Genomic DNA, 24,951 nt, shown 5'->3' on the forward strand with positions numbered 1-24,951 from the left:
TGGATGTGCAAACCTTGGTACCTGGCTGGTGCCAACTTGATGTAACTGTTTATTCACTATGTTGACAATGATCCCCAAAAAAATAAATAATGGTACATCCACACAATGTGACCACAAATAAGATCCCAAAACATTTTTTGGTAAATGTTTCAGTGAAAAAATTACCTGGGACTATTTAAAGAGACGAAAGCAACTGTTGCAAACAGAATAAAGATTACTCTTCCTCCAGACTTTGGAGCAACAATTACATTATTTAGAATTACTACGTGTTAGTGTTTATGTATTTGGTATTTACAAACAACATTATTGTGATATTTCAGTAGAAAATGGCCGCTGGGTGGCCTAAACAAATAAAAAGTGACGAAGAAGAAAAAGGTGGGTGGTGTTCTCAACATGACTTATCATCCGTCCCTATCACGGCAGGAACGCCCCTTTCTCCCTGCCAACATTACAGCATCGGTGATGGTAGCCTTACAAAAATATTCTTACAAATATTATTTGTGGGAATTCTAATTTTACAGAGAACCATTGATATATTTATCCACAACCACATACTTGTTTTAGATTTTTAGGACCCAATTTCAAGAGGCACGAAGGGAACGCCCTTTTCCGGTGGAAGGGCCAATCACGATTAGGGGCGTGTCTGTCCAGGCATGACAGGAACGCCCCTTTGCGCCTGCACTCAGCAGCTTTGGCTGGTAAATTCGTGCTCGTTGAACTGTGCGAGCGCTTCATCTGGAGGGGGAAGATTTTTTTTTTTTTTTTAGTATTTTTTGCTCCTCTGCTTTAAGACAATTTGCATCCACACTGTTGGGATAACGCCAAAAAGGGTGATTCTCCGGAGTTCGGGTTTGACGCGGCGACAGTGAGGCTTAGCACTGTTAATACCGCGATTAGGATTTGTTACGCTAACTGGGTTATAGTAGCCGACGTACCCAAGCTTCTTCAGGCTCGAAGACAGTGCAGTCCCTCGGTTGTTGCCAAATAAATGCACTTGCTAAGTAATTAGCAAGTCGAACAGTTATTCTGTCAGCTATCCACTGCTACAAGTCCCACCCTCGGCAAGTGCGTGAACGTCGTAAGAAGCTGCAGCGGCGAAGTCGAGTGCTTTTTCTTCTTAACTTAGCAGCATCGCCTTAGTCCTCACTGCAAGCCAAAATAGATCCAGAACCATAGCTGTCTGACGCCAACGAAACATTGGTGGCTTTGACAGTGGACGAGTGTGCTATGCGGGGAGACTAACTACACTATTCCGGCAAAGAGATCAGCTGAAGGAAGATACGAAATAAGAGAGAACGAGGAGGAGGAAGAAGAAGAAGAGAAGGAGGGTCTGGCTAGTGTAGCCGGGGAGATTGAATCTCACGTAAGTGCTGTACAGTTAACATAGCAAGTTATACAAATGCTTACTAGTCTGGTATGACTAGCTCTGCATGCATGGCAGTGTTTTTCCCAGGTGGACACTTAGCACTGCGTGCATCTTATCGCTAGCGTTTACGGCCGGTGCGCCATTCTATTGGGTAAGCTAACGGTACGGGTTTCCTTGAAGGTGGAACGTTCACTAGCACGACAGCTAATGTCTATTGGAAGAAAGTGAGGCTGCTGTGGAGCAGCGGCTTTAATGGGTTTTCGGCAGCGATTCTTTTAACCCAAGTATGGCAAGTTAACTTGCGTTGATTAGTTATGTATTTGTGACATAAACGACGCAATGACTGGGTTGTCATGGTCATTAGCCGATTAGCTACTTTGCTAGCCAGTTCCAGCCGGCCACCCACCCAAGTTAACACTTCGGCGTGCAATGATGTCAGGAAGTGTCATTAATGTTGCTAACATTTAACCAATGTTGCCGGTTATCTGCTCCCCGTAGCAAATAGTTGGCTCATATTTTTTTCTGTGCAGCTGCTGGAACTGTGTGTTCCCTGGCTCAGCCTTCGATAAAGTGGCCCCTGGGTGACGATGCCACATATGTACTGCTGAATTATGTGTGCAACTGTAAAACTTGATGTGTATTTCTGCTGTTACCCTTCCTCCCCGAGGCATTTTCGTTTGCATATCACAGCTGTCATCAGCCATTTATAGTTTTCAGGCAATAGTGTGATAGCAAAGTCCAATATTCACATATCAAAGTGATAATGAGGCACTTCTTGACCACAGGGCATCTGACAGCTTCTCGGTGCAGCTGTACCAAAATACATTTTGACCCATTTTCTTTCTTACCATAGATATATTGCAGACTGAGCCAGGCGCAGCCATGAGTATTGAGATACCGGTGGGATTGACAGAGCTGCTGCAGGGCTTCACTGTGGAGGTTCTACGACAAAGGCCGTCGGACCTGGTGGATTTTGCAGTACAGTACTACACCCGTTTGCGAGACACCAAAAGTCAGGATGGGTCTGGCGCTGCCGGCAAGACAGGGAAAGGAGTGATGTTTGACGGGGAGCCAATGCAGACAGAGTCTAATGGAGAGGACGATGAAGACGACGACTCTGACTTTGAACGTAAGTTGATGCTTCGGTTCTGTACGTTGAGAATGTGGGTGACGTATTTCTGTGTCAGTATATTTGTCAGTGGTTTAGATGGAATCATCTCAAACCTATTTAACCTGAGATTCAGCCCTGTGGTGCTACAGACATTTATTTACTAATCCTGCTATACAGACCATGTGACTGTGTAGTTTTGGTTTTTGCCTGTGAGCCATTATTGTGCACAGTAATATACTTGTGAGTCGGTCCGGAGCCATAATCACTCACGTGCACCATGCAGCAACAGGTTTATTATCTTGCCGTGTCCTTTAGTGGTATGCAAGCCCAAATTAAAACATTCATTCTTAAATCCTATTAAGTTATTATAATGAATGAATAGGCCACGTATCATTTCTCTAATTACCATATGTTTTTTCCCCAACACCAAATAGAGCAGTGCTAGTATGCGTTTCTTTTCTCTACACTTAGAAATTAATCTAATTACCCACATGCTGGTCAGGCACTTTAGCTCAATCATCTAGATTTATATCTCATAAAGAATTCAAAAGGATGGATTACCACTGTGGTTGTAAGGAACTGGGATGAAGTTGTGGATTGATTCTAAAGTTTTGGTATGAAAAATGCTGCACCGTGTGTCTATCTTGTTTGCTCTTCCTCTTGTTCGGAATTCAAAATCAGACTCGACTGAATCAGATTCCCCTACAGGTGAATTTATGCTCCCAGGAACGATCAGTTGCGCTCAACAGTCTTAGTAGATGGGTAATAAAAAGACGTGTGCCAAGTAAAATGTATGTAAATGGCGCCAAACGCAAGGCTTTATTGTAACTGTATCTCGCAGCTCAGCCGTAGCTCTCACACACAGCTTGCTCCTCTGTGTTTGAGAGACTGGCAGAAGATATAAGCCGCTCTCTAACTCGACCCCCGGCTGCTCTGCTGAGCTCAGCATTGCTTAGATCACATCAGTATGTTCTGGAGCCAGGGCCTGTTGCCGTGCTTTCTGGTTTCTCTCAGTGGGTTTAACCAAGATGACTGACTTCAGGGTTGCATCTGTCAAGTGTTTGAGTATTGGGCAATGCATCCGTGGCCCATAATGTCAGATCAGATATCCCGCGGCACACCTGCTAAAAAGGAATAGCACATGTGAGTTTCCAAATCAAGCAGAATTTTTTTTTTTTTTTTTTTTAAATTTGCGCCAGCGTGGATGAATGACGCTCTTTTTCGCTTCAGTATCAGCACACGCTGACCCATTGTGAAAGCGAGGCTGTGCTGACACCAGTCGTGCTGATTACACACAGAGCGTTGGGTTGACTGCGACAGCGTCTTGAGCGGGTGTGACACACATGAAAGTTATTTTTTTCCCCTTCGGTTGCGTGTGACTTCCCCACATAATGCACCTTGAATCAATGAGGGCACCCATATACCAGCACTATTCAACAAAAAACGCACGTGCTTCAGCATCTCATCTCAGACCGCGCTCAGTTTGCCTACAGATGTCAGAGATAAGAGATCCTGCAACTGCTGGACATACATCCAAACTTTCATGCAACGGCTCTTTAACTGGCATGAATCAACTCCTCGTCTCAGTGTTATTGTACATAGGAATGTTTTTGATGTTACGCGGCCCGAGAAGCTATAGAGTGGATGTTATAGGTCGCGAACACGGCGTCCGGTAAAGTAGCTTCAGCAGCCGTGCTCATCTACGGTGTCCCGAGGGCAGGTTTAATTCTGAAGGGAGAATGAAAGGCATCTCGTGATCCCGCCTGACTGCAGCCACCATGTATAGGTGTAGTGTCATCCGATCAGCAGCACGTGCTCCAAAGCTTGATCCACACAAAAGATAAACACAAAGTAAACTCCTGAAATCACGAGTGGGCGACAGGAATGAATGAACGTCTGTCGGATATTTGTTTCAAAATCTGCCGCCTGAATTAATTTACACAAGCGTTGGTTGTATTTCTTGGATCGAGCCATAATCCATAATACAATCCCACATTCTATAAATATATTCCTAACATTCTTTCTTCCCTTCAGTTTTCTCTTTCTATCGAAGGGGGAAAAAGAATAGCCTTGGAAAAAGGGTCATAAATAAAATAACTTCTGGTACAATGAAGGACAGCTGGTGCACTGAGAGGTTCAGAGTCTGTCTGGGATTTGTAGTTTTAATGGAACGACAGTGCGTTTGTTTAGAGAGCTTCACGGTGACATCGTGGTTATGTAAAACACAAGATTTGTTGCATGCATAAAATATAAAACTCCCACTACTCATTCTAACACTTTGTTGTCTTGTTTCTGTTCCCGTTGAATCGTTTCTGTTCTTCGTACAAATGTGCAGCAGGACATCACACGGATGCTTAACATTCAGCTAAAGGCCTTAAATATGAGTAATGTATTCCCTTAAATATGAGTAATGTATTCCCTGTGATGGTACAGTATGCTCCAAAATCATCCAAATCATATTTTATGTGCGTCTTGTTTGGCTTTACTGCCAGATTCCACAGCAACATTAAGACCCGGCTCTAAACTGTTTAACAAAGGGAGACAAAGTCTGTACACAGTTCTCAGCTTCTTCTTCTCGGATGCCTGTTAAAGGTCCCTGAAGTGGTTTTCTTAATTTTATTTCGTATTAAAGTCACTGCATCGACCTAGAAATGATGAAAAAAAGCATAAAAAGTCAAACATATTATTGAAAACAAGGGGTTTCTGATATGTAAAAGTGTTTCCTTTGACTTTTCTGTCTAGTTTCAGTTAGATTCTGTGTTCAAACAAAGAAACAGACGGGGTCCCAGGGGTGCTAACAGATTAGTCAGAGACAGCAGGGTTCAGCCCAGGGTTGTGAGAACTAATGACTGAAGGACACCAATGAATTGTTTCAGCCCCCCCACACACACACATCTAATGACAGCAGCTAAAGAGAATGAGAGGATTTAAAATTAGAGCAAATGGAAACTGATTGTTTGAAATCCCCCTTTGAACTGTCATGGTAATGAACCAAAGTTGTGGACTGTTAAAATAACACCGTTAATGAGGCTCGTGTTGGTAGTGGGCATAAAAGGGCATCCCCTGAAATGAAGATTTTTCCATTTGAGTACAATTCAGAATGGTTATGGATGACAAAAGAAGGCAGTGTGTGTGTGTGTGTCATTGTCTACGGGGATTATATATAATTCAGGGACAGGAGAGTGTCATCCACTGTTGGATTTCATTACACTCAGCCCTGAACTTTGGCCCCACATAGAGAACTGCGCTGAAATCACACATCAGAATCTGTACGAGTCTGCTGCCAGTCAGACATCTGGATGTTAACTGTTAAGAAATCTGTCAAATGCCTCCACACACACACACACACACACACACACACTTAACAGGTATTTGTGTGAGACAAGACTCGGGCTCAGATCACCGCCCTGCGATGACCTCCTCCTGCTCTCTTGGTCTAATCGCTCATCAGCTGGTCCGATCTCACGGTGTAGATGCAGGAACGCAGCGATACCGTGCGCAGATGCTTGTTGTTGGGCGTTAGAAGTCACTCTAATTCCCAGAGAAAAGCCAAACTGCGTGAATATCCCCGCGCCAGCGAACCAACCAGAAACGTTGGACTCAGAAAGAAGAAGCGCCAGATGAAACAACAAGCAGTGGTGCCATCTGGTTTGCTTACTTTGACTGATATTCATCACTGCTATCAGTGCTTCCTCATTCCTTTTAGCTGTCTTTACAACATTAAAATGAGGAAATGCAGTGTACCATCCAGCATCCACCTGCTACCTCCTGTTTCATTTAGAAATCTCCCCCAGTGTGCGTTTTCTATATAGCAAGCTGGTATTTCACCTTGAAAGATGGTGTGGCGACGGAACCATTTACCTTTGAATATTAAGAACATGAATCTCTGTATTTTAACCTGTAGTAGTTGTCAGGATCACATATATGTAACAACCATATATTGTACCTCTGGGAGGCATGCCAACATGCCAGTATTTTCATGCACACTTTGGTTCTGTCTCTGTATATGAGGTACATTAAGACCTTCATTTAATTACCTGTCTGTGTATATATATATAATTATACACTTCCCTAGAAAAGAAAAATAATTGCATTTCCTTTTTAAATGCTTAACATTTCAACATTCGCCATGCGTGATCACATCTCATGACACTATTACTGGCAGAAAAGAAATCCATATTTGAAATACTTATTATCAGTTTAGCTAACAAAAAAGAAATTGGAGCTCTGCAGGAAGTGCAAACAGTAAATTTGTTCACGCTTTATGGGGCCGAGGGGTCTTTTCAGTACAACAGTGCTTCGTTACTCAACGTTGCCGCTGCGAGATTAAATCAAGTAAACGCCTATAGTTTCACAGCTAACAGTGTGTGATTAGACTCAACTGGCAAAGCTTTTGGAGACTCTGTGAACCTTCCTACTGCACAAGCCTGTTTGCACAAGCTTCACGTGTTTATTTGGAACGCCGTGTTGCATGAGTTGGTGTGAGGTGACAGAATTTTGCCTCTGCTATCAGGTGTTTGCTCATATTTATGTATTTCCAGGTAGCTGTGATGCTGTGAGATAGTCCAGATCCAGAATTAACGATTGTGTGAAAGATTTACTGTTCACTGATGTCTGCTGATTTATTATAAAGGTCATGGGACATCGGCTACAAATGATAGAACACACTAATCAGTCAGGTCACCTCATTTACTCAGATTTGTTTAAAACGGTGACCGATTCTTCATTAAACTCGCAGTGACCATATTACACATGCATGATACAGCATGAGGAAATTGTTAATAAAGTAAATCTAGATTAGATTAACTAATTTTGTGTCATTCAATAATAACCCAAAGGTTTTGACACTTTATTTAAATTTCACCTTTGATGTCACCAGTTCATCACAGGCCACAAGCTGTTTCCTTAACACTCCTCCCAAGTAGGAGTGAATAGTTTATGATATGTATTAATAGTTTAGGATGTCGGGGATTAACTTCTGCAACTGTGGTATTCAATCCATTCATGGCATCCCCAAAGTAAACTGTGGAACAGCTCCCTCCTTCTCCGGTGTGCAATTGAAACACTTTCTTTTCAGATAGCTGCCCACAAGCTTTCTGTCTCCTTCACAGCAATTATGCACAGATGCTTCTCTAGCTAGCACAACAGCAGTAAATATTTTGGGCCAAAAACAGCATGGATACTGTTGGTTTATGGCAGATTGGAATTTCACACTTTACTGACGCTGGGACAGCACTGCAGGAGCAGCACGGGCTGATTTTGCTTCTCGATTTTAGGCTTTTTCTCTTCTTGTGCCTGCATTTGGATATTCATAAATATCTATATGATGGTTTTGTGATGAGTGATTTTTTTTTTTTTTTCTATTTCTTAGTAAGGTTGACATTCCAGCATCAACGAAATATTGATCAAATATCTCCTTATGTCAAATGATCAGCGGGGTACAGGGACACACATTCAGTGTGTGTGTTGGCCGCAGTTGCACTTGTCCGGCTCACAGCTTTAAATAGGCTATGCTCCGCATTTAAGTCCTCTTTCCCCTTTGCTTTTACTGACAGACTTACAGTTACATCAGCGGGACATATGTGTCTGAGGGTACATTTAATCTGGTCATTATTGATGAGTGAGCAAATCTCAATGTAAAGGTCCTTTCTTTCTGTCATTACTGGGACATAATAATAGAAACTACTTACCCCTGGAGCCCCCCCCCCCCCCCCCCCCCCACAGCTATACTACGGCCCATTGATCATGTCATGAACATCCCCCAAAATAAAGAAACCTAATTAGCCATATAATGGTGGCTGAAGGGTTGAACTTAACTCGATTCTAGACAAAAAAAATAAATACTGTGCGGGGATGAAAACGCATAGTCACAAAAATAAAACAGCGTGTCGGTAAGAACTGTTGTGTTCCTCATACCACAAACAGCTTCTACTCATTTCTACCCTTTTTCATACACCTGATGCTGGGAGGTTGCTGGGCAGTTGCTAATTAAACAGGAAAACTACACCCCTAAGGTCAAATGGGGTATTTGCACAACATAAATTACCACTGGCTCCAACAGATCTGTTTGCACTTGCGTTGTCAGTTGGAACCAGCAGTGATGTGTCTGCAATTGCCAAATCCAAATCTTTACCATACAAGAAGCTTTAATCCTAATCTTGCATTTCCCTGGATACTGTGCTTCCGTAGTGTTAACATTTACATTTGCTTTCAAATTCCTTGCTTGCAAGTTGGCAAAATAAATCGTGCTTTCAGACTTCCTTGTTCATATGTAAAGATTGCCAAAGCAGGCTGGTGGTTTGACGAATACAGCGGAAATAAATGTATTTAAAATAGATATTTTTTTTCTACTTTAAAATATATTAACGCCAATCTTTGATTTAGTTTCCTAGTTTACATTTTTATGGATTATATCATTTTTGTCAGTGCCTATGAGTTTAATAGGTCATCTCCTTAACCACTTATTTTTGGAGAAGAGCCACTCCATAGATGAGGACAAGATCCTAGCAGATAATTCAGTTTTTAATCCAACTATTGTGACTAAACATCATCTATTAATGAAACCTTGAACAGATGCAAGCAAATTTTGACTGCATTTGCTGCATTATTTGAAATAAAATATCCCCCCTGTTAATTAAACTAGTGTTGTTCATTAGTTGCGTTAGAGTAACCTCCGCCAAGGTTATGTTACAGCTGGTGTTTATGTCTTTGCGTCTGACTGTAAATAATGATAAATGGAAATCATATTTTGCCAAGGGGCAGATGATTAAATTTGGGTGATGTTCTGGAGTCGGGAGGGACATTGGCCTTTTAAAGGTCAAACCCCCTGGCTTTGATCTTAAAGCAGTCTCCTATATTATTCCATACTACGCTACAGTTTTGTCACAATATGGGGAGATGACCTTGTTGGCAGAGGTCTGTGCTCAGTGTGTTTATTTAGTTTAACATTTAATTATGGGCATATATATAATTAGCTCCTTCATGTTGATTCCAATCAATCCATTTAAAATGAGGGAGTGAGTGAGGTAAAAGTACGTTTGAAAGTACCTCTGTGGTAACAAAAGTGTAGTGTTTTTTTCAGACAAGGTTTATAACACATCGAGTTGTATCTTTTAAGACCCAACTCAAATGTAATTGCATTCGATGATCCAACTGTAAACAGACGTTGGAGAGCGTGGAGGATCAGCATGTTCTGACTGTAAATGGTCATATAATTGGAGGCCAAATTGGTGTTTATGTTACAGCCCAGTGGTACATTAAAAATGCTGCGTCCCTCCAACACCAGGTCTCTGAGGGTCTTCTACACTTGACTGTTGGAAAGAAGGCAATTGTATCATTGTTTATATTATATAGTTTATATATTAAAACTGGTGCATTATACCAATGGAGCAGCCAATCCGTGTATGACAATGTTGGCCATTGTCTTTTGATTGTTATGTCATTATTTGTCCCAGCAAGAAAAATTGGTTCAAATAAAACTGGATCTCCTGTCAAACTTCTGAGACTTTAGCCTGGTATTACAAACTGGTTCATGTCTGCCATGCTGTTACAAATTTTTAATGTATGCTTTGAAAACTTGTGGTCTGAAAATGCTGTCATTAGCAAAATAAAGTTTGATCCAGAACATTACGTAGATCCATCTCGACGTGGACTGTAGAGCATCCGATGTAATTTTCTGTGAAGGTCGTGTGTAAAGATGTTTAATGGCATGAACCATGAACCACCCCAGCAGGGTCGGGAAAGGGTTAAGGCCAGTGTGACTGTGAGCAGGACTGGCTGCTTCCTTATAAGGCCTGAAATACTCTGAAGAGCAATGGATGGAAGAGAGAGAGGGAGAGATGATGAGATACTCTGAAAGAGAGTCACATATGGGACAAGGGAAGGGAGAACACCAGAGAGAGGGTGAGAACGAGTTCTGTGGGAGGGAAATGGAGTTAAAGAATAATAGAAGTTGAGAGATGGAAAGGGAGCGGAGCGGTGGGAAGCAGGGGCTAAAGCAGAGACGAGCGTGAGAATAATTTGGAAAGAGGTGGATAGATTCTGTGAGACAAGATTGACCAAAATGCCCAAGGAACGCGAGTGTTCCTGTAACTAACCGCATATACCAGAGGGAGCTGAGAGAACTGGCTCTCTTTGGGTTTTTGTGAGGCATTTAATGGGTATCAGCATAATAAAAATAATAATAAACAACATAATGGGGAGAAAAGGGGCAAGGTTGGGAGTGGAAACTGGGTCCATCACTTGTTGAACAAAATTATTTTAAAATGTGTTGGGGTTTATTTTTTTTGAGGGTTTTTTGTCACGGGCAGCCTCCCAACTGCAAGTTGTCGATGAAACACAACACTGTCTCCGGCTGTACACAAAGGCTGGAAAATCAGGTGCTGAAGGTCACGGAGGACCAAAGAGCTGACCTTAAAGACTTGTTATCCTGTTTTACAGCTGATTCTCACGTGACATCGCTGCGGCACCAGCATTCATTCAAAAACTCTGATTAAGCCTAGAAGCAGCAAAGTTTGGTTCTGTTGTTCCATCCAGTTATTGAGCTCTGGAGTGGACGTGCATCCATTTGGTAAGGGTCTCATTTAGCAGAGACGGTAATTGTCCCTTGGCTTCACACCTGTAATTTGGCTCATGTGTGACGCACCACAGCTGGCCGACCTGATGTATCAGCATCTCTGACACCTGCGCCCTTCTGCCGGTGCGTTTCACCTGGAGTCTTATGCCTCTTAAATGGCTAGTTTATCTTCTGTCTGCTGCCTCTGCTGTATCAGCTACATGCCAGTAGTCAAGTGTGTCCCTTTTAAGCATTCATTTTTCTTCACGTTAGACGTTACTGGCTTTATTGTGGTACAATCTGTGTGTAACACTGCCCAGATGAGCACATATACAGCCTGACCAGATAAATCGTTGCTGGGGAAGAGGACGTGTTAGGGGGGGAAGCTTAAACACAGGCTGTACCTTGGGTTTAAATGTTCCTGGTGATCCATTATTGCTCTAGGTAGGACTGTTGGCAAGTGCCGGGTCCAACTATTAAATATTTACATTTCACAGACTCAAACAGTTATATTTATCACATTTATATCAGCCCCTGTTAAATCTAGTGTAGAAACCAGAAACCCCTCGCTCCTCTGTAGCAGCAAGTGGCACGTGCACATTTTAAAAGCATGATTCTGCAGGGATTTCAGTGTGCATGTGGGTGTGTTCCGGGAGAGTAGAGCTGATCATGTGCTTTAATGATTCTATTTTCATATGTGCCAAGTGCACGAGCGCGCGTGTGCGTACGAGATAGAGAACGAGATACTCACGCACTGCATATATATGCATTTGTCTTGGCAGGTTCACAAGTCCTGGTGATGTCTTGCTCTATAAGTACACAATTAAGCTCTGTGTCAGTGCATAGCAACAGACTGGTAATGAGGCCCAAGGCTGGTGGCTCTGCAGCAGAGGCAACACGTGAGGAGGTTCCCTGTTCCAGATCTGACCTTAACGTTATCAATCAGACCTTGAGAGGTGAAGGGAGGTGCACCAGCACAGCGAGGGGAGGAACGCACACAGCAGCATACCAGCTCGTTTCATTTCTGCATTTATTTTCCTTTGGAAGTGTCTGTAAAAGACAAAATCCCACAATTATTCACCTCTTCTGCCATTTATGCAACCAAAATTCATCCTGTTCAACAGATCGATGCTTCCAAATAGCTCATTCCCTGTCAAAATGGTGAATTATTATAAAGCTTTCTGTTTATCACACCTCCACCCACCCACCCACCACACACACACACACACACACACACACACACACACAACACACACACACACACACACACACATATTCTGTTGGTGTCACTAATGTAACAGTTCTCTTGCCAGACAGGGTAAAAGTCTGAAAATGTAAATATTCAGTCAGGGTGGGTAAATTGATGCTTTGGTTTCCCCTGAAGCTAAGTGGCTGATGTATTGATGAACGGCGGGCAGGCAGACGGAGTCGCACACTGAGACTGGCTGCGGCAGAAATCAATGGAAAACACTAAACTCAAATGGATGACTTGCTCTCTTTTCCTCCTACATTACGCTGATGGCATAGTCGAATTACCGGCTATGTTTTTTTCTTTTTTATACTTTCATCTGTCTTTTAATCTCTCATCTTTCTGTTATCAACAAACATGCATAGCAGCTTCCGGATCAACATTCTAATCATATTTGCATTTGTAATTCTGTTTCCTCTGCTTCCCTTTCTCAGCGTCTTTCCCTTTAATCACCTTACAATAGAGTTCTCCTCATCACCCCTATTTAACCCTCTGTTGTTTTTGTCTCCCTCCACCACTCTCTTCCCATCTGAAAATACTGTTATATCAATGAGTGGGTGTGAAGGAGGAGATGGAGGGAGAGGCCGGGGGTGGGGGATGATGTACAACTTGGATTAGATAGAGGAGAAGGGAGGGGGCATCCCAGATGGGGGAAGTGGGAGGGTGGGGGTTCCATAGTTGTTATAGCAATGAGATCTTTTTGTTAGGTTGCCAAGGCAACTTCAGGCATACACTTGATACAGCCGCTGTCACTACTGCCCCCCCCCCCAACACACAATTCACATGACTGTAGAGAGAGCACTTCACACATCGCACACGCAGACTCGCACACCCAAACATGTACGCGGTTATTACAACTCCCAGTTGATTGGTTATTGATTTTTATTTTTTTTGACTGCTGTGGACACCCTTTACGTCCACCAGCGAGGGCTGAACAAGATTTAAAACGTGTGAAAAACATTGTGAAACGTGCGTAATGTTTTGGGTTTCGGTCATTGCATTCATCTCGTTTTACAGTTGTACTGTCACACATGTTAATGAGACACACGATGAATCAAGAGGACTTAACAAAACAACACGTTTTACATTTGGGGAAAAAGTAAAGTGTTCAGGAGCCCAACCTGCTTTGTTTTAGCCTTATTATAGACCTTTAGGTGTGTGTGTGTGTGGTGTGTGTGTGTGTGTGTGTGTGTGTGTGTGTGTGTTGTGTGTGTGTGTGTTGTGTGTGTGTGTGTGTGTGGTGTGCACGCGTGTGCACACTTTTCTCATCTTGGCTGCAGCACTGGCATTGATTTGACCATTTGACCATAAAGTCAAATCATTTAACTGTCTGGAATGTGGCCTTCTGGCAGGGGGAGTGGAAACAAGGGAAAATAAATTAGAAATGTTCATATCCCCCCTGTTAATTACTCTAATTGACAGGTTTACTTATGATTAAATCGGAAGTAGAGGTAGAAGTGGGTCTGTTTAATTTGAGAAGCGTTGTGTACTGGGAGCAACACAACAGCTGACCCTGTGAGACACCCAGCTGGGTGACAGACGGTAAATGACAACATAAGAGGGTGTCTGTGAAATGCTGAACTACTGTTGAACATCAGAGTCGACACACATCAGCTGGGCCGTGCATCATCCAGGAATGAAGCCGAACCTGGAAGAGTTACATTTGTGGTTTTATTGCTGCAAATGGAGTAAGTGAATAGCAAACATAAAGCTGTTGGGTTCATTCAGGTCGGCCAGTTTGGTTTCCAGTTTTGGGCCAGCTTGTTTTTTTCTCTTAACCTAATTAGGGCTGTGCAGGTTGGGGCCTCAATAATTTACATATGACTCTGACCTACTGGATCATGTGTGTCAGAGAAGATGGAAAGGTTACTGGCTTTCTCCATGTTTTTTTTCCACTAGGTTTTGGTATGTTTTTTTTTTTTTGTGCGTGATGCTATTGTTGCATTTATGTCATTACTTAGAAAAGAAATTTTATATGTGCATCTTAGTGGTAAAAGTCTCTTGACAGACTGTTGGTGAACGCATGCATACGTTTCTACATCTACATATTTACCATGATTTTATTACCGGTATGTATGCTTCCTGGTCCAAGGGCTGAGTGGATCCCTTGTTTGAATGCAGCAGAGGACAGCCTCTGGAGCAGCCTGCATAACGATGAGTGGGTGTGTTGATGATTAGCCTGTTCACAGAAGAATACAAATAAACAGGAATAAAGAAGAAAGACCTGTCCATAGCAATGAAAACAAGATCTCTACCTGGGAAGATGAAATGATACAAGAGGTTTTGGTGTTGATGCCAAAATAGTTTGAGACAGATGGCGAGGCATGTAGTTGAACAGTGTGTGCGTCTGCCTGTGACCCTCATCAGAAGTGGATCTGCTCTTACCACTGCTGTACACATCACAACCTCTGAATCAGATTTACCATTAACCTGTCACCCAAAGATGCAGTATTACCCATTGAGCCGCAACATCACTCACTGCAGCAGTAGCTGAGCTAAGCTAATCTTTATGCTTATCTGTGTAGGAGCTAGTAAGGACTACCTCTGCAGAGAGTGCAGCATTAGCTTCTATCTCCCCAGGTAACCAGGAAAAAGTGGTGTGCATGTGCGATTTCGCCCCAGGCTCCCTTCTTCACAATCTATATCTAATGGGCTCTGACAAGATGGTAATAATGTCACAACGGATATGTGTGGGGAAGCAAGTAGCAGCTGAATGTTAAAGGGAGGTGTTTAGCACCCTGATCTCATTTGCTGCTTGTGTGAATTATGATACCACCTTTCTGATAAAGTCAAGGTACCCCAAGAAGAGTAAAGACCACAGTACAAACACACTGAACAGTTCTGCTCATAATCACATGTTCTGTAGATCCACCTGTGGACACTGCTGTGTCAAATCAAATCAAATCAAATCAATCTTTATTTATATAGCGTCTTATACAATCAAAATTGTTTCAAGGCGCTTTCCAGAATCCCAGGGCCTGACCCCAGACAAGCAACAGTGGCAAGGAAAAACTCCCCTTTAACAGGAAGAAACCTTGAGCAGGACCAGGCTCATGTAGGGGGACCCTCCTGCTGATGGCCGGCTGGGTAAAGAGAGAGAAGGGGGAGGACATGTAGAGGATAGGATAGGTAGGAGAGGAGAGGCTGTACAGACACTGCTGTGTGTACACTCATTGTCTACGATGCCGTCCTGGTGTGTTCTCCTTATTGAAGCAGTGTTTCGGTTGCTTCTGTGGTTAATGCTGCCTGGTGTCATGTGGCCGTAAAGAGCAGAAATTAAACCCAATTCCCGCCACTGTTGAGAACTTTCCGGGAAGCACTCTCAGCCTAGGATGTTTTAGAGGTCCCAGTAATTCGGACGTCTGACTACAATGGTTTATTATTTTAAGCTACAGTTAAGCGAACAGAAATGGCATATACCATTTTAAACCACACTTCTTGTTTAGTGTTACATTTTTTTCTATTGTATTCAGGTCATTTTCCTAAAAATGTATGTTATTTCTCTCTCTCCTCTACAGCTCCACCACCCAGCAGATTCAACAGGAGAGTGTCAGGTAAGGTGTGTGTGTGTGTGTGTGTGTGTGTGTGTGTGTGTGTGTGTGTGTGTGTCTGTGTCTGACGTCACGTCCCTTAAGTGTAATCCATGCCAGGGACAACGTTGCCAGTGACAAGTGTCGGTGCATAAATGGCTCTGCAGCACTCTGTTGTACTGAGGTAGAGTAATGGACATGCATAGTGAGGATTATGTATGTTGTGCACTTGAAATGTGATTAGAAGGATCACTGCAGTGTTTTTAGGCGCATCTGTTCCCTCGTGCTTGGTCATTCTGGTATGTGTACAAGGGACTAATTGCCTGTCGTCATTGGCCAGAGTGCTGTTGATGATGCTCAGGGTGTGTCAGCAGATGTTGTACTGCCTCTGTTGACCCTGTTGTCTGCCTTACGGCCAGATAAAAGCTCATTTGTAGCACGTCAATTTGTTCAAGTTATTGAAGTCACGCTTTCTGGTTCCACTTAACATTTGCAAGATAGAGAAAGTTTAGGAAAATACTGCACAAGATGAAATATTAGGCAGCTATTTAGCACCAACAGCGGTGTGACATACCAACAGCAGAACTCATGATACAGCACATGCAGATACTGAAAGTGGCCATATGATAACGGAGTGAGTCAGGCTGTGTTTATGTAACACTTCATGCCAACAGGCACAAAATAATAATGGGCCCTGGTGTCAGCCAGATCCCCAGTTATTTCATTATCTTTATTGATACTTGCAAGTAAAGAATATCAAATAGCTCTGTCAGTAGTTTTGAAAAATGCATTTGCAGAAATAATTAGTTGTTTTCTTCTAGAATTAAATTACATTTCTTCATCTTGTGCTTTAATAGTCTGACCACTGCAGATTATCGCACATTCTTCCTCGTTCTCTGTGTTCAGCAATGAGAGAACATATCTTAAGGTACTTGAATGTCTCCCATTTTTAAAGAAGAAGACCCCAAATGCATTATTGTCCATCCAACATTTGCGTCTATTTAATGCCAGATTAAAATACATTCTGTGACTCTGGAGTATGAACACCCCTTATTGTCAGGGTTGCTGAAACGTTCCTGTCTAACACGTGCACGTTGACTAAAAGCCACTGCCTACTCAGACTGGGGCAGTTGCGTCAGGAGGGGGTCGTTAATCTGGCGGTAAAGCGTCACCTGAAAGAACTCTTTAAGCTGCAAATCTCAAAGTCTTCGATTAGTTCAAGAGATGAGCACATGCATTCGCAGAGCAGAGACAAATATCAGAGCATGACAATAATTAAGCAGAAGTATTTTGCTATGTAAAAAGAGCACTTAAGTGTAAGAAATGACTTTAGTGCAACAGTTAAATCAAGATATTTGTGCTTAAGTCAATTCTTCACACCTTTGACCCGTGGTCAGATAAATCACAGATAAGCCACGTACCTTGTTTTCAATATTAAAGTTAAAGTAACAAAGTCATAATAAATGTCTGCATTATTCTCACTAGGTAAACAAACAACAGCCTGGTCATGATTATGATGTCCTGTCATTATAATCATACAAAGGTAGTTAATTTGCTATGTTTAGCTTGGTTTAATCCACCAGTTTGGATTTAATTAAAATATAATCCCTCCACTCGTGGCATGGCGTGTGGATAAAATAAATATTCCATCAGGAAGAGGGCCAATTTTGGCTGTCATTTGAGTGTTTTCCAACCCAACAGGTCCCTGGCTCACATTTTTCTCATGTGTTTCAAATCTACCCGTTATTCTTTTCTCTTTTTCTGTCTTCTCTGGATCTTTTGCAAGCACAAGTATAAATAGAGTTTGGCATCTATTTAGAATCTGTTTTGTCTGATTGTCCTCCTCAGACACAGAACTGCTCTTTCTGTGATCACTTTAAACCTTATCCTGAGAACTTGAATGCAGTGCTTGTTCCTCTACACGTGCTCTAAATTCTGTCATCTGACTTCTCTTGGCCTGGACCTGAGGCCAGTTGGAACCTGCTATTTTCCTGTTAATCTCATTGAATTCTTCAGATCTCCAGCAGAATAAGAGCAGTTTTATAACATCTCTGTTAAATAGGAAAGCATTGAAGGCAGCAGATCTGTGTTGTATGAATTTTACTCCATTGGTTTAATGGCGTTGTCAATTTTTAACTTTTTTGTAGAGTTTTGTCACACTGGCCGAACCTGTGTAAATTGTCTGTTGCAATAACACCAGTATGAACACTGGCTTTAATGTATAAATGGACCGTACGCGTCTTCTCTTCAGTGTGTGCGGAGGCGTTCAACCCAGACGAGGACGACGAGGACTCGGAGCCAAGAGTGGTACACCCAAAAACAGATGTGCAGCGCTGCAGACTGCAGGAAGCCTGCAGAGACATTCTCCTCTTCAAAACACTAGATCAGGTAAGCAAACCTAAAGTGGTGCACAACAACTAAAGCAGCTTCTGTTATTTGGGTTACAGCCTGGGCAAAAAGCACATTATATTAAAACCCTTAAAATAAAGATGTCCCAACCAGTAATGGGATACAATTCATTTTTGTTAATGGAGGGAATGTACAAGCGACATCAGTCCTGCACTGCTGCGGGGGATACTTATTTTGTCATTTGTTTTGTGAAATCCATTCGCTCCCTCTGGACTCAGACATACAGAGCAGCTAATATCTGGTCAGATCAGATGATGCATTTGCAGGGCTTGTTAAACATTGCATGTGTAAATTTAGCACAGAACAATTCAGTCATTGTTCTCTACTTTCTAGTTTTTTGGGTGCATTATAGAAGCTAAGTTGACCTGCTTTTATTAGTCACTATCTGGAGCCCAGTGAGCTCTCAGACTGCATTGGCACTGATCAGATTTAAGTTGCAGAACACATCTTAGTCGTCGTCATAATGATAATACATTTTATTTAAAGGCGCCTTTCTGGCACTCAAGGTCGCTGTACAAAAAAAGACGCACACAATAAAATACACAAAATACACACTATGAATGTAAAAAAAAAATCTAATTAAAGAGAGAAGGGAATGTTTAACAGATTTAAAGAAAGTGTGATTTGAAGTGTGAGAGTAAACTGATGTTCCTGAATTTAGGAGGTAAATGATGACTAGGAGGGGCTCCAGGACCAAGCTCTGGGGCACTCCTGAGGTGACAGGGGAAGAGTGGGAAGTGAATGATTTCCATCCCATTAACACTAGTTAAATGGGAGGGGCCGATGGAAGATGATCTATTGAGGAGGGTGGGGTGACAAGATGATGGAGAGTAAACTGGAATCGGCTGCCACGAGGTGTTCATTAGTGATTGTTATGAGGGCCGTTTCTGTGCTGCGAAGGTGGCAAAACCCAGAGCAGAGCTGTTCATACAGGCTGTTGCCAGAAAGAGGAGAGTGAAGACGAGTGGCATCTATTTTTTGAGAATTTTGGAGGTGCGGTTTTAAATGGTGCAGTTCCTGTGGTGAAAGAGGAATGAAATTGGGCAGAGATGAGGGGGACAGAGAAGGGTGGCCAGCTTTGGCCAAAATTGTGGGGAGGGGGTTCAGCTGGCAGGTGGAGGGTTTGGATGAGATGAGATCTGACAGTTGGGAGTTTAGGAGCTGGTGGTGATTACGAAGGGAGTAGTTAGAGGAGAATGCCGTGGGGTGGGTGGAAGAGGGTCCGGGGGTTGGGTAAGAGTCCCGAGTAATGACAATAGTGGAAATAGTCTTCGTATTGTGGTATCTGATAATTGTACATCTCTTTAGTGTCAGCTATTATAACTGTACTGGGCACTCGGCGCTCTTAGAGCTACTTTTAAATGGTCACTTGGGCCGTTGTTGTCTGCCTCCACCTCATTATCAAGGCTTCACATTTCAGCAAATTACATGAACAACACACGATCCAGAATGCTGAAGTGTGACTATCTGAGCAGTTGTGGATTTAACTTCCTTCACTAGAACAAAACTGAACTAGTTCCTGTGGTGGAAGTGTAGCCCACAGATGGTACAGAAAAAAGAGCCTTTTTTCACACAGATTCCCCTTTGAGATAATCAAAGTTCATCTTGTTTCCCTCCAAGAGTGGCACGCACATGATGTCCATCCCACGTTTAGCTACAACTTGAACTCTGTCGGTGCTTGTTTTTTCCATCACATCGATGTCTGACATCCTTCCTCTCCACCCCACATCCAGGAGCAATTCTCACAGGTGTTAGATGCCATGTTTGAGTCCAGGGTTCAGGCTCAGGAGCACGTCATCGACCAAGGAGATGACGGGGACAACTTTTATGTCATCGAAAGGTAAGAGAAGCTTATGAAAGTGCTAAAGTAGTCGCGAAAGTTCAGTGTGGTAAGCTAGAGAGGCTAAGAACAATATTTATTGCAAAATCAGAACATATCTTCCCCACAGGATCTTTGTCTTCCTTTAATCCTGTTATTTCATTAAGAGTATGGTGTAGCATGGCCTTTAGAAACTGATTACCGTATTAGCAGTGTTGCCAGTTAGCTGTGCTGTCTGCTCCTGTTTACAGTCCTCTCTTTATGATAGTGTGTCTGAAGGCTGCTTCTTTTTCCCGTCTTGTTTCTAGTGTAAACGGGAATACAGGATATGTTATTTCTGGGCTGTGGATAGCTGTCACATTTGTTGGAATCTTCGATTAATTATCTTTATGGTTATGAATGAGATATGTTCCCTGATCTGAGTTACAACTCTCTTTAGAGGACAAATATCCTATCTGCTCATCGGTGTTAAACCCACACTGGCCTCTGTTCATTCTGAGGCTGAGTTCAACACAATGGTGCGGTTTCATTTGTGGTTTCCTGCATTTTCTATTTGTGTGTCTAACACTGCATACTTCCTGTATAAGACAAATGTGATGACCTTTAAGAGCAGCACGCTTGCCTGGCTCCACACTTTCCTGAGGGTTGTCCCTGGTCTGTAGGAGCCACAGAGGCTCCCTAATGTCAGGAAATGCAGAACAACGTGTCGACCGCTCGGATCAGACCATAAACCCGGCCAGTTGGTTATTACAGACCAGCCTGAACGGTGCACGTTTCTGATTTTATATTCATTCAGGAAGTTGTCACTCAGTTGTTTTTGAGTTCTCCTCATATTAGACTCATTTTCTCCTTTTGGAGCACGAGCGTAACTGTCGTCACAGTTGTGCAGTAAGCCGCTCTGTCATGTTTACTTTCTCTTTTTAATAAGACTTGGTTGAATCAGGAGAAGTCTTCCTCAGGATGGACTGTCCAGAGCAGATTCCGTTATCTCCTTAACAGCTTCACTAACAACTTGGATTTTAGGGTGACTTTAAAGGCGGACCTTGGTTTTTAAAGTGAACACAGCTGTTTTAACATTACATTTAAAGAAAACATCCATTTTGTCTGTCTTGGATCATGAGCTTTGGGGAAATGTATGATTACAGCTGCCAAACCTGGTAGATCTGCTAGGACAGTGTAGCGGTCCTAATCCAATTGAAATGGATCTACCAGCTTGGCTTTAGCTTCTCTTTGGAACCAATAGGACACACTATCTTACAACAGGACTGGTTAATCCTGTTGAACAGCATAGATGCAAATTACCTTCACCAACTTTAATCCTGAACCAGACGTGGAGGACGGGGGTCACAGGGAGCTGCTCTGTTTATGTAATACAGACCTTCCCCACACTAACGTCAGGTGGACTGTGCTGCATTAAGGCTTTTTACCAACAAGTGTGACCAAACAAACATTAGTTTAACTCATCCGTTTGACGCGGTGTCGTAGATTTGGGTCTCTCCAATTTTGGTCTGTTGTTTTTCTAAAGCTTCTCTGTTCTGCAGGGGTGTCTTTGACATTGTGGTATCAGGGAATTGCGTGGGTCAGTATAACAATAAGGGCAGCTTTGGAGAGCTAGCACTCATGTACAACACACCACGTGCTGCCACCATCATCGCCACCCAAGAAGGAGCTCTATGGGGACTGGTAAGGAAATATAAATAGAAATTGGAATGGCACGTGATCTCCTCATTTGTTCTTACTGTGTTTAAATGTCTAGATTGAATTTAAAACACTCTTCAGGCTGCTTTTTTTGGTCATTGTGAGAATGTTTAGATGAACATAAATACCATAAAACTGAAGTGAGCAAAGCAGACTCAGGTTAAGAATGGAGTTGTATAATCTATGAATGGAGCAGGAGGCTTTACGCAGCTGCAGCGCCACCCCGTGGTCATGCTAGAGCAGGCAGGCAACTAAATGGTCGCTTAAGTGCACCTATTTTGTTCTAGGATCGTGCCACTTTTCGTAGACTCATTGTGAAGAACAATGCAAAGAAGAGGAGGATGTATGAGACTTTCATTGAGTCGGTCCCTTTACTCAAATCATTGGAGGTCAGTAGGTGTTTTTTAACTCAATTTCTTTTATGTTCCTGTCCCCAGTCAATTAAACTGGTTGTGAAATTGGTTCCTCAGTTAACTCTCGCAACAGAAAAAGAGATTTATTTGATTGCAAAGGAAATGGCACAAGTTTGACCTGTCATGCCCCATCTTTACTCTCCAGGTAACAGAGAGGATGAAGCTAGTAGATGTTTTAGGAGCAAAGCAGTTCTCAGACAGCGAGCGCATCATCACACAGGTGAGATGGATATCAGGAAATTGGGTATTATACCAAATAGTTACCGTACATACTACTGATTTATACTGTAAGGCTTTATTCTCTCTCTCTCTCTCCACAGGGCGACAAGGCTGATTGTTTCTATATTGTTGAGTCTGGAGAGGTCAAGATTATGATGAAGAGTAAAGTAAGCTGCTTCTTGCCTCCCAAATTTCTCTGTATTAGTTGTGCTGTTCGTTAGACCTCTCTCGTTGTTTACAGAAGTTCTGGTGCAGCAAAAGCCTGAAAAATAGATCTGGTTAAAATAAAACTAAAATATATTATGTACGGTATTTAAATCTGAGCCACCTTCAGGCGCATTCTTCTAGCAGGTGGTCTTCTGAAAGAGCGCGTCGACAGTGGCCGCCCACGCTCCAACAAGCAGTGTTTCCTGGGTTTGCCTAGCAACAGGAGGAATCACTATTGTCTGTTTATCCTGCTGAGTGTTTTTCACTTGTGCAGGAAAAAGAATACCCTCACAATGCCGAGTGACACCTAACATTTAATTCTCCTCTCTCCTGTTTCCCCCCTTCTCTTTGCAGACAAAAGCAGGCCACGCAGATAATGCGGAGGTGGAAATAACGCGCTGTAGCAGGGGTCAGTACTTCGGGGAGCTGGCCTTGGTCACCAACAAGCCCCGAGCAGCCTCGGCCTACGCAGTGGGTGATGTCAAGTGTTTGGGTGAGACTAAATGTGCTCCTTCCTTTAAATCACTTTAATATTGATTAAACTCACACATTATTCAGTGTCTGATAGTTTTGCATATTTGATTTTAATGCTAAAAAGACTTGCTTATTTTGTGCATTATTGTTTTGGCTGTTACTGTCTATTGACAAAGGTCAGTCTGTCATGGACTTAATGAGAGCAACTCATCCAACTTGTTGACATTGTTGCTGCAATACTGAGTGATTTTTTTTTTTTAAATGTCAGTTATATTGCAGCAACAAATACTCTGTAGCACTCTTGATGTTCTCTTTTTTCTGAGATTGTCACGGCAAAGTTTGTTAGATTATACAACTTTACATAGAAATTAATATCAGTGCTTCAAAATCTGAGGTATTTCTTTTTGTAGTAATAGTGATGATTTATAGAAAGGCGGCAGGAAATGATGGATTTGTGTTAGAATACATGAGTACTGATTTCTCCCAGTGTCTGTGGGTTTTCTCTGGGTACCTGGAGACTAAATTGCTGCTGGGTCTCTGTGTCTGTCTGTCTATTCCCAAACAGACGGGCTCCAGTAACCCTGAATGATATAACACATCTGAACTTGTGTCCTTCTCTGTGTCTTTGCAGTCGTGGACGTGCAGGCATTTGAGCGCCTCCTGGGCTCCTGTAAGGAGATCATGAAGAGGAACATCGCCCACTATGAGGAACAGCTAGTGGCCCTGTTTGGCTCCAGCATGGACCTGAGAGACTGAGCCTCCCACACCACCCTCTGTGCCTTCTACTACTATGTTACAACATACACAGTGACACACAAACGCACACAAACAAATTGGGCTCAAAGTAAGCTTTTACACGAGTCGGGCAGACCTCGGAGAAATTGGCTCATCTGCGGTTGCATAAATACCTATCCAGTATGAATGCATTTTTACACACGACACACATTCATATTTAACATACATACACACTGACACCTTTGTAGGCACTAAAAAGCCACTTCACTTTGTTACTCCCCCATGCACATACTAGCTCAGTGCACCGAAGATGCACACAAACACACAGAGAGCAAGCAAGAGGCCACAGACCTTGTCAACTGAGCCAGCCCCTGTTTTGCAGCACAATTTCTTTGCTGCAGTTTAATTCAAAGATCTAATGTAGAGATATACCCTCTCCATTCACATGGTCACAAACGCATCATAGTGCTTAATTGGTGCAGGCTTTCCATCTATATCAGCACGCCAACAAGCCCCAGACACAACAGGCGCACACCGGGACAGACACGCAGGTACAGATCCTGAAAAACCACAGGTTACCACATTTGCAAAAACAACACATTGTGTTCAAATAAAGACAAAACTCAGAAGGAAAATGAGCTTAAAAATAGAAGCATAAAGTTTAAGACATAAGTTTTAGAAATGTTTTATGAGAAGAAAAACAGAAGCTTTGATATAATATTATTTAAATTTAAGACAAAGTGTTTCCTCTTTTGGAGGTAGGGGTGCAGAACTTTGTGGGCACACTCCATTTCTTCCTCTACTGTTGTTGATTGACTTGAGTTAGTGCTGGTGATTATTGCAGTATCACAGAAAAACAATGAAAACCATAACGACCCGCTATTTTCTGGGTTGTCATTATGTCATGGATGCCACACTTCATTGTATTGAATTAATTATTAATGTATTGTTATTATTCATTTTTTTCCTTTGTTTTACTTTGACCAAATCTGTTAAAATTCACCATTCATCTCTGGAAAAAAAATGTATGAACAGAAAAAAAAAATTAATAAAAACAATAGTGCTTATTTCTCCTTGTTTATCTTTGAATGAGTTGTCCTGAATAAAAATGTCAAAAAGGAAAAAAATAAAGTAAACGTTTTGTTAAAACAATGTCTTTGTTGAATT

General features: G+C 42.4%; 1 protein-coding gene across 2 annotated transcripts; it reads left to right on the top strand.

The window, feature by feature from the left end:
* The first annotated feature begins 677 nt into the window (after positions 1–677).
* On the top strand, positions 678–24,936 carry prkar2aa (protein kinase, cAMP-dependent, regulatory, type II, alpha A). Of its 2 annotated transcripts, none has more exons than XM_057039987.1 (11): positions 678–1,363; positions 2,220–2,495; positions 15,799–15,834; positions 18,062–18,198; positions 19,953–20,059; positions 21,580–21,721; positions 22,024–22,125; positions 22,295–22,369; positions 22,470–22,535; positions 22,930–23,068; positions 23,681–24,936. In XM_057039987.1, exons 2-11 carry the CDS (start codon positions 2,249–2,251, stop codon positions 23,803–23,805), a joined length of 1,176 nt encoding a protein of 391 aa, XP_056895967.1. In that variant the 5' UTR covers positions 678–1,363; positions 2,220–2,248; the 3' UTR covers positions 23,806–24,936. The 2 variants fall into 2 exon arrangements, with proteins under 2 accessions (XP_056895967.1, XP_056895968.1); XM_057039988.1 differs by having other exon boundaries at positions 1,363–1,517.
* The last annotated feature ends 15 nt before the right edge of the window (positions 24,937–24,951 follow it).

This window comes from Takifugu flavidus, chromosome 8 (assembly GCF_003711565.1).
Source record: "Takifugu flavidus isolate HTHZ2018 chromosome 8, ASM371156v2, whole genome shotgun sequence".
NCBI lineage: Eukaryota > Metazoa > Chordata > Actinopteri > Tetraodontiformes > Tetraodontidae > Takifugu > Takifugu flavidus.